This window comes from Helianthus annuus, chromosome 9 (genome assembly GCF_002127325.2).
Source record: "Helianthus annuus cultivar XRQ/B chromosome 9, HanXRQr2.0-SUNRISE, whole genome shotgun sequence".
Taxonomy (NCBI): domain Eukaryota; kingdom Viridiplantae; phylum Streptophyta; class Magnoliopsida; order Asterales; family Asteraceae; genus Helianthus; species Helianthus annuus.
The window spans coordinates 132,227,913-132,238,816 of NC_035441.2; the positions used below are offsets into that span (position 1 = coordinate 132,227,913).

Here is a 10,904-nt window from a genome sequence, read left to right on the forward strand (position 1 = left end):
TTATTTGTATAGAGATACTAACGATGTTGTATATTGTCACAACCCCCATCCCCTAACAACCCGGGAACGAGCGGCCGTGGCCAGTTTCGGTGGTATCCGTTTTTATCATTTTGGCAGCGGAAATTACAACAGGACCATAGTTAGGAAATATTTTATCAGAGTAAAATACCACACTTTTATAATATTAAAAACGTGGGAAAATCCCAAGTTTTAAGTACACACATTTTTCATAGGGATACACCCTATTTTATTTAATAAAAACATCTCTTTATTTTAGGTAACTTTATAGCCACTTTTCCAAGCCTCCAGTGCTGTCTAGCTGACTTCTATTTGGCTTTCACATTTTGTTACCTGAAACGCGTTTAAAAATATTTTGTCAATGGGAAATACTGGTGAGTGAGTCTCAGTTTAATCAAGTTGAGTAAAACCATTGTACAGTATTGAGGGTGGTCGCGCAGTTACATTTGTTTCCATCTACTTTAATTACCACCCACGGTACTGTCAACCCGACTTGTGGTCATGTTACTACTCACAATGTAGTAACAAATTTTGTATACAAAACCCCAACATTCCGACGATAATTGTAGAATACAAATACTCAATCACTGTTTAATATAATATTAATTGTGTGAGGTTTTGTAAAAACAATTTGCAAAAAGGAGATTACTCACATTGCTGTCTTAGGTTTTCCTTTAGGGTTTCCTGGTGATTTTCTATTAAATACACAAATGCACACGAGTTAGTATAATAACCCAATATTTACATTAGTAATAGCCTCCCCGAGATGGCATTCCAACGACTATGTCGGGCAGAACCTCGACAGCCTTACGGAACCCTGGATCAATCGGGCAGCGTATCTAATACGTAACTGGGGTTATGATACTTACAACGGGGCAGAACTTCGTTATTTAGGGGGTATTATCCCCGGAAATTATGTTTACTCTTCAGAAATTCGAGAGAAGAAAGGGTGTAAGCGATTCGACTGAACAGCCGATGCCCTCAATTTATAGGGCCTGAATTCAAGTCCCTCGCGCCCTGCATAAGATGAAGCGGGGGCTTACGCGGCCCACGACCTAGGGTGGGCAGGACCTAGCTGATCCAGGTCATCACTCTAGCTTCGACACTTGTACGCCACATGGCAGCTTGATGCGCGTGTGGTGTTATAGGTTTTTATGTATATTTTTAGCCCTTTTTACACGTTAGTCAAGTTTTAAATTTATAAAACATGATATTTTACTAACACCAAACACACATATGGGCAAGTGCACCCATCGTGAGCGTAGTATAGTGTTGGTAAGATACCGAGGTCGTCCAAGGACACAAGAGCTTTTAATACCGGTTTATCCTCAGCGTCTACTCAAATCAAAAGTTTAGAAAAAGATTTTAAACTAGAAAATAAAAACTAAAAATGCTAAAAAATAAAAATAAAAGTAAAAACAGATAGAAAAGATGAATCACTTAGATCCGACTCGTGTTTAGTGTAACCTTTGATTATTTACGCACTTTTGCACTTTTTAAGAGATTATCTTAGTTATTGTAGTAGGCCCCTCTTTTGAAGGTGACGTTACCCTCAACCCTGTAGTTTGAGTCAGCAAGGATACATTCCTAAAGGGTTGGATTATTGAAAGATAACTAATTAAGTTATTAATGCGTAATGTGGTAGGCCCCTCTTTTGAAGATTACATTACCCTCGGCTAAGTAGTCTGAGTCAGCAGGGATACAGTCCTAAATAGGCGGGTTAATGTTTTAATAGTAGCTTACATATGAGGGGATCAAGGAGTTCGGACCCCCGCCATCCAATACCAGTGGGTATTGAAGGAGGTCCTACTAAAGTTGACCCAGATCCTTGCAGGATCTATACACTGAACAAGGCAAGACTCTTACCAAACCATTCCCTTAACCCCCGACCAGGTAGCCAACATATCTCCATATAGACCGTGGTGATATGAATGGTGAAAATCTTTTATTTTATATAGACAGTAAAATAACACCAAGACACAACGGACAAATGATAAGGAAGATTCACCTTCAACATAAGTAACTAGTTATTAAAGTCAATAATACATAACCAAATAAAAAGTGCGAAAAGATTAAAAATAAAAAGTATTACACTAGACACTTGTCTTCACCAAGTGATGTAAGAGACTTAGGCAAACATGGCCTTTGATTGTCAAGAACTCTTACTATAAATCTTGGATCCCGAGACTACTCACACACTCTATGATGGATGATGGATGATGGTGGTGGATGTGGGTTGTGATGGTGGTGGTGGGTGGGTGAAGTGTGAGAGAGGTGGTTTGCCAAGGGATGGTTTGCAAATGAGCCAAGCACCCCTATTTATAGCCTGTACAGAAGCCCGGACACGGCCCCGTGTCCATTAGGCACGGCCCCGTGTCCATCCATCTTCTCTTTCTTCATTAAATGCAGTTTGTCTGCATTAGTTGACCACGCCCCCGTGTCCGCTGGGCACGACCCCGTGTGTAGAAGCGTATCTGTACTATCAAGAATTTCCTAGATTCTGCGAATCTTAGAGTTGACCACGGCCCCGTGTCTGCTGGCCACGCCCCCGTGGTGGGTGATAGAAGCTTCTACAACTTTGTCTTTTCTGCAGACACTTGGGCACGCCCCCGTGCTCACTGAGCACGGGGCGTGTTCAGCCTTGTGTTCTCTTGTTTTTGCTTGGGAAGATGCTGTCGGGGGGTCGGGCATGCCACGTTTATTCCTTTTCTTGTATTTATGTTAGATTTAGCTGACTTTTTGTTTCTTTTGTTCATTTGAGCTCATTTAATCCCAAAAATACAAAAGGAAGACAAAAACATACTTTTTCCAACATTAGTACTAAAAAAGGTTAGTTTTATGCCACATTTGATGTAATTTATATGTTGCATTTTGCGCACATCACAGCTCCGGGCTGCGCCTCGTTGATGAGCGCTCGCGCCTCGTTGATGAGCGCTCGCGCCCCGCGTAGACCAATGGGTGGTCTTACGCGGCCCTTCCAGAGACCATTTATTTTTGTTTTTATTTAATTTTAATAAAAGTAAAGGTATTCGGGGCCTGTTTTCGTATACGGGGTGTATTTTAGGACAATATGGGATATTTTAAATATATTAGGGGTATCGAAAATGTTTTGGAGGGTTGTTATATCCTCCCCACCTTGTTTTAGAGCTCGTCATCGAGATCTACTGGAATAGGTGTGGATATTTCCTTTGCATTTCTGATTCAAGCTCCCATGTATATTCTGGTCCTCTTTTGGGGTCTCATTTTACTTTTACCAGAATTAATCTCTTGTGCTTGAGGTTCTTAACTTTTCTGTCTTCAATCTGTAGAGGTCTTTCTACAAATTTTAACTGCCTATTTACCTCTATATCCTTAAGAGGTACTATTAGTGATTCATCAGCTAAGCATTTCTTGAGATTAGATACATGAAACCCATCATGTATTCCTGCCATTTCCTCTGGCAGTTGTAGCTGATAGGCTACAGGTCCTATTTTTCTAATAATCTTAAAAGCTCCAACATACCTGGGGCTTAGCTTTCCCCTTTTGATGAATCTTACCACTCCTTTCCAAGGAGAGACTTTCAATAACATTTTGTCTCCTACCTGAAATTCCAACGGCATTCGTCTGTTATCAGCTTAACTCTTTTGTCGATCACGTGCTGCTTTCAGTCGTTCCTTGACTTGAATAACTTTGTCGGTTGTTTCTTGTACTATCTCAGGTCCGGATAGTTGTTTTTCCCCAATTTCTGCCCAACAGACCGGAGTTCGGCATTTTCGTCCATAAAGTGCTTCGAATGGTGCAACATTGATACTGGTATGATAGCTGTTATTGTAAGAAAATTCTATTAATGGTAAGTGATCGTCCCAATTACCTCCGAAATCGATTACACAAGCTCTATGTATGTCTTCCATAGTCTGAATTGTCCTTTTGCTTTGCCCGTCTGTTTGAGGATGATAGGCGGTGCTTAGATTCAACTTGGTTCCCATTGCTTTTTGGAAGCTTGTCCAAAAATGAGGGGTAAAACGGCTATCCCTATTAGAAACAATTGATAAAGGAATTCCATGTAATGAAACTATTTCATTTACATACAATTTAGCTAACTGCTCTATACTGAAAGTTTCCTTCATTGGTAGAAAATGAGCTGACTTAGTTAGTCCGTCTACAATCACCCAGATTGTATCATTACCTTTTCTTGTTTTGGGTAATTTGGTAACAAAATCCATTGTTATCAATTCCCATTTCCATACTGGCATTTCTAACTGTTGCAGTAAACCTGAGGGTTTCTGATGTTCGGCTTTAACTTGTGAACAGGTTAAACACTTAGAAACATAAGCTGCTATATCCTTTTTCATTCCTATCCACCAGAAGTTTCTTCTTAAATCCTGATACATTTTATCATTTCCAGGATGCATCGTATACTTAGACTTATGGGCTTCTTCTAATATACGGTGGCGTAGGTTTCCTAATTTAGGTATCCACATTCTTTTCTTATGAAATCTCCAAATTCCATCTGTTCCTTGTTCTAATTCCTTAATCATTACTTTCAATTTCTCAGTATCATCCTTGATTACTGATTCTTGTGCTTTTCTAATCTGTTCATTTAAATCTACTTGTAGATTTAATTTAAGAGAACGTACTCTTTTTGGCTTTTCATGATACTTTCGACTTAAAGCATCAGCCACTACATTTGCCTTTCCTGCATGATACTGGATGTTACAATCATAATCACTAAGAATTTCCATCCAGCGTCTCATTTTGCCCAAAAATATACCTTAAACTCTTATGGTCGGTGAAAATGGTAAACTTGCTACCGTAAAGGTAATGTCTCCAAATTTTCAGATCAAAAATTATGGCTCCTAATTCCAAATCATGGGTTGAATAACTCTCTTCATGGTTCTTAAGTTGTCTAGAGGCGTAAGTTATAACCTTTTGTCGTTGCATTAACACACATCCATAACCTAACTTAGAAGCGTCACAATATACTACAAAATCTTCAGTTCCTTCTGGTAACACTAGTATGGGTGCGTTGGTTAATTTTTGCTTAAGAATCCTAAAGGCTTCTTCTTGTTTTGGTCCCCATTCAAACTTAACAGATTTACAGGTTAGCTTAGTTAAGGGAATGGCTATTCTAGAAAAACTCGAATAAATCTTCTATAATAACCGGCCAATCCTAAGAAACTTCTAACCTCGGTTGGTGACTCAGGGGTTTTCCATTTGGTAATTGCTTCGATCTTGGTGGGATCCACATGAATTCCTTCATGATTAACTAAATGCCCAAGAAACTGTACCTGTTCTAACCAGAACTCGCACTTTGAAAACTTTGCATAAAGCTTTTCTTTTCTCAATAAACTTAGAAGTGCGTGCAAATGCTTTGCATGTTCCTCTTTACTCTTAGAGTAAATGAGAATATCATCTATAAAGACAATTATGAATTTATCCAAATATGGCTTACATATTCGGTTCATCATGTCCATAAATGCAGTTGGAGCATTGGTTAAACCAAATGGCATGACAGTAAATTCATAATGGTCATACCTTGTTCTAAAAGCGGTCTTAGGAATGTCCTCTTCCTGTACCTTTAATTGATGATATCCTGAGCGTAAATCGATTTTAGAGAAAAATCGAGCTCCTTGCAATTGATCGAACAGATCGTCGATTCTCGGTAATGAATACCGATTTTTAATCGTAACCTTGTTCAATTCACGGTAGTCAATGCACATACGCATTGATCCGTCTTTCTTCTTAACAAATAGAATCGGTGCTCCCCACGACGATGAACTTGGCTGTATGAATCCTTTTTCCAACAGTTCGTCTAACTGTTTCTTCAGTTCCTGCATTTCTGCGGGTGCAAATGTAACACCATGTAAAAACGTGTCCAATTAGGTATAGACACGTGTCCTAAACTCTAAAAATGTGAAAGATTGAGTTTAAGGGACTAAGGTTTACAAACAGTGAAAATATGTAAGCGAAAGGACTAAAAGTGTCAACATGCCAAACTTGTGCCTCTGAATGACCATACGTGAAGAAAATATTCTCAAATGGGTGATTGATTGAATATAAGAAGCCGTTTATGGAAATAATCGGAAGATTATAAAACTGCAAGGGTTAAACGTGTCAATATGTCAATTCTGACCTCTGAGTGACCTTTTAACGAAACCGAGGCTTCGAAATATTCAAATATACTCCCAAGAATAAGTGATAAAAGTTTCACGTGGTTTCGAGATCGTTAAGCATGTTTTTAAAATTTTGGGCTATAAGTGTCAACTTGACGAAACTTGCTTTTATAGTGATATTTAACGAACCCGAGCCTAACGAAGTTTGTTTATATATCCTTGAGCCTCAACAAACTGACTACAAGGGCCCTACATGTCAACAATGGGGTTAAAAAGGGTTAAAAACGATTAGGGACTAAAGCTGCCAAGTTGCAAACTTGTTTTACCAGTTCAGCTGGTCCACACTGCCCGCGTAAGCCCCCTCTATGGCTTACGCGGCCTGCCTGAGAGTCACCAGCGCAGAAAATCATGCCAGGTGCAGGTCAGCCTCTCCAAACCGCCTTAACCTCAAAGGTATCGACCTAGGGAGCTATATGTCGGTTTATTTCATCAACTAGGACACCTGGGGTGATCCTAGGATGCTCCATAACAAATTTAATTAATCCAAGATCATGCAAAGTAGTATATAAGGACATTAGTTCTTGAGTTCCTATGCACCACATATGGACCAACCACATATGGACCAACCACTGATCAAATTGAAAGTGGTTATAGGACCATATTAAGGTAGGTGACTAACCCCAAAAGGGCACCTCCTAATTATCTCGTTTGACTGGTCAATTGTCGGGTCAAAGTAGTTTGACAAAAAGTCAAACTGGACAGAATCTTTGAAAATGATAAAAATTAATAAACCAGAGGTTCTAAATTATATTTTAGCATTCTAATAACTTGGTAATTAATATTAAAACATGTTTTACCAGTCCTAACCCGACAATTAATAGTCTAAGGTCAGTTTATAACCGAAAGTCGCAAAAGCTTGACTTTTGCTTTGACTTTCAGTTCTGACCCGTTTAAGCTTAATTCTCCCATGTTTTAAGCTTCCATTAGGACCACATTACTTAGTAGTATAACCCTCTGGAGTTATATTGCATGGTGCCTAGTGGTTTGAATTATATGCACTTGATCGTAATTATGCTTAAAAATGCCATAAACGCCCTTTAGTCATACAACTGAGATTTTTAGCAATGTGAATGGACTAACACCTTTGCTACTGATATTTAGAGATGTCCCGAAAATTTGACATCAGTTTGAGGTCTAGAATAGGAGTTATGCTCAATAGCGTAATTAAGGAGCTTTTTTATTATATAAAAGGCGTAATTAACATAAAGCCTATCTAAACCCGATTTTTGACATCAAACTTTTTACCTACTGACGTAAAATAATATTTTGGGATTTTTGAAGATTTTTATTTATTTTTAGGCTGAGCATAACATAGGATTATAGCTTGAATTCAGTAATTGTCGGTTTTAACCTTTTTGTGCATAAAATGAGTTTTACATAACATTTTAATGCCAAACCTTTTTCTACTGATCCTATAAGATAAATAAAGTATTTTGAACTTCATAAACCGATTAAAAACTCAGATTTCCTATTTTAACCCAAATATCCCTTAAAACCGATTTTTAAGCGTTTTTAGCGCCTAATATGGGTCAAAACTATTTTTAGCCTATAAAACTTATTACCCACTGATTTTTTAAGATAATTTATATAATTAAACAGTAAGCCAAAGTTTTTAAACTCAGAACTCTATTTTGACCTTGAAAGCTTATGTGAAATTACCAAAATCCCCCTACGGTGCGTAGTTTGGTTATATAAGATAAATTTCACATATATAAAATACCCTACTGATATAACTTATAAAAATACATATTTTTACTGATTAGATTAGACCTAAAACTCAGTTTAATATTTAAACTCTTTTATGGGCATTAAAATTACCAAAATGCCCTTATGGGACTTATTTTGGTTTAAATTACTTTTTGGGCATATATGTTAACATCTTACTGATGTATTAACATATCTTGAGCATAATAACGATTAAGACCTGTATATAATTTATTTGGTTACCCGTTATGCGTTTGGATCGGTTAACGTGACTAGTTTACGTAAAATAGCCGAAACGGGCTTAAACTTATCATTAAATTCTCATTTTCCAGAATGTGTTTAGTTTACCTATATTATACAAGTATCCAAGCTTGTCGGGTCTAAACCATAATCTATTCCGGTCTTCGCTTAATCTAGCGTTTAGAACCGTAAGGTTTCCTTCTAGCTAGCCGGTCTAAGTCCTTGACTAAATTAAAGACCCGTTAGCATCCTAATAGGTTAATAAACCTTCTATACAGATTAAATAGCTTCCGGTAGAAGGTACCTTCAAAAAGCTTTAGGATTTTACTGCTAGCATCTGGTAAATACTTTAACTTATTTTCCCTTATATGGGCTTAGGATACGGTATTATAATAATACCGCTTGGTCGGGTATGAAATCATTTAATCGGATTGTGATTAATAAATTTACATAACCCGTTTTAATCTGTCTTGTTTGATAACATAAACATTGGGGGTTAATATGACCGTGTCCTGGATATCCTCGGCTCATTTCATTTGAAAATGGCCACGGCATATGCACGGGGTGTAGGCATACACCCGACAGATGCAAATGCTAAATAATATATATAAACCCACATGTTGGGGATAACTCCTCTGTGGGTTCTATAAGTGGTGAGTCGGTTAATCACGACCGGCTTCCAACCGGCCTCAATTGTATAACAAACATATAAATCAGTATACAAGATTATCTTTAAATAATTGTCCCAAGTTATAAATGATTTGTGCCATGTGCACTTAAATCAATTTTCATAAATGTGTTCAAAAAGAGTCAGTTAAATTGTATTTACCAGTGTAAACTGACGTATTTTCTTAAAGACTGATTGACAGGCACCTCTCGTAATAGGCTGGAGCTATAGGGTGTCATTAGAGGATCTTGCAAATCCATAAGATACCTGAAGTCTGTTGCTTTTTTTTTTGTTTCTTTGTATATTTACGATCCGCCTGTGGATCTTATTACATTCCAGTCTGTATATTCATAAACTCGAACACTCAGACATTATGGTTTGTAATAGTTTATTCACCAAGCCTTCCGCTGTGCTCTAATATTGTGTGTATTGACAATGATGATATCAACTACGTCACGATACTCCCCGCCGGGCCCACCGGTAATATGTGGAAATATCGGGGTGTGACAGGTTGGTATCAGAGCCAACATTGAGTGAATTAAACACTAACCTTTTGTGTTTAATCTCAATGGCACAATAAGCACATTCCTTAGACTCTCGAGTCTAGGCAAATGACCGAGGATTTATTCTTAACTTTCCTTTGCTGCTTATATTTTATTTTGTTTTATTTCCTTGCTTTGACAGGAACCTTAACTATAATGCCTCCCAGAGTTAGAGGAAGAGGAAAAGGTCCCATGCGAGGGGGACCATCAGCAGCAGGACCATCTCATTGACGCACTCCGTCTGCGTCCCTTTCCAGTTCTGACTCACACGATCTGTGGGGTTACTCCTTTGAGCCGGCGAGACATTCTGTCTCGTTAAGCTCTTCACCTTCATTTCACCCATCTTTCGGGCCGCTTATCTCAGATGAGCCCCAACACTCGCACCACTCTCATTAATCCCATCACTCTCACGAATCTCACCAATCGTACCATTCATTGCACTCTCATTCGTTTCACCATTCGGATTCTATCTACTCGTCGGCGCAGTTCAATCTGAATGACTATGTCAACGACTTCCTTGGCTACAACCCTTTGGGCCCTGAGGACCACTTTTCTTAGGAAATGGAAATGGACGACGACCCAGATCCGGAGATGCAGACCGGAACACCGGGCCACCCAATAAGCATATCAAGTTGATCTCCATTTCAGGGATCACCATACCGTGGGCCCGATTCGTTTCAAGAGAAAATGGCCACTTATGATTGGTACTTTACTCCTTCGTACCATAGCTCTCCAGCCCAAGCACCTTTGGTTGAACCCCAACTCCAAGCAGTTTCACCTCCAACACTTCCTGTTGAGGAGCCGCCTCAGCAGCCACCACAGCCACCTCCCGAGCCTCCAAGGCGAAGGAGGAACACACATATATCCGTGCGAGGAGGACCTCGTTTTAGTTCTCCTCAGGGTTCGAGTTCTTACCCTCCTATTCCAGAGGACCCCCCAATAGGTGGGCCCTCAAACGCGGCACCGGAGATCGATCCTCCGCCAGCTTCTTATGCACCACCTCAGCCGCCTATGGGTTTCGACAACCCTATCCCGACTTACCCAGGTTCTTCTGGGTATAACCCTTTTGAAAATCCATCGGGATATCCATCGGATTATGGAACTCATGACCCGTACCTTATTGCTGCAGAATATCATCATCTTTACCCTTCTTCTTACCCTCCAGTTTATCCAACTGGATACCTAGTGCAGGGTTATCAATACCCGCCTTACCAGCAACCTCCTCCTCCCCAGCAGCAGCAGCAAACTCAGGAAATCCTAGAGAGGTTAGATAAGGTTGAGCATGAGACTAGAAAAACCAAGAAGGAGCATAGTAGCTTCATGAAGGGCCTTGCAAACCTTATTAAAGGCAAGAAGAAGTAGGGAATTTTTTAATTTTCTTGTATTGTTTTTAATCAAGTCCCTGTGAGGACATTATTTTATTTTCTGTACTAAAGTCCCTGCGTGGACTTATTTCCTACTTTAGTAAGCCCCAGCGTGGGCAGTTTGTTCTTTCTAAGACCCGTTTAGGGCACTTGTACTCGTTTCATGTTTATTGAAGTTTATCTTTGGTTTTTAAATATGTATTTTATTACATCATGT

At 39.1% G+C, this 10,904-nt stretch overlaps 1 protein-coding gene across 1 annotated transcript; it reads left to right on the plus strand.

Moving 5' to 3' along the window:
- Positions 1-10,010: 10,010 nt before the first annotated feature.
- On the plus strand, positions 10,011-10,685 carry LOC110876377 (heterogeneous nuclear ribonucleoprotein U-like protein 1). The gene has a single exon (XM_022124550.1). It carries the CDS (start codon positions 10,011-10,013, stop codon positions 10,683-10,685), a length of 675 nt encoding a protein of 224 aa, XP_021980242.1.
- The last annotated feature ends 219 nt before the right edge of the window (positions 10,686-10,904 follow it).

Excerpts from the sequence above, each read along its gene's own strand:
- LOC110876377 (XM_022124550.1), top strand. The coding sequence starts at position 10,011 with ATGGCCACTTATGATTGGTACTTTACTCCTTCGTACCATAGCTCTCCA.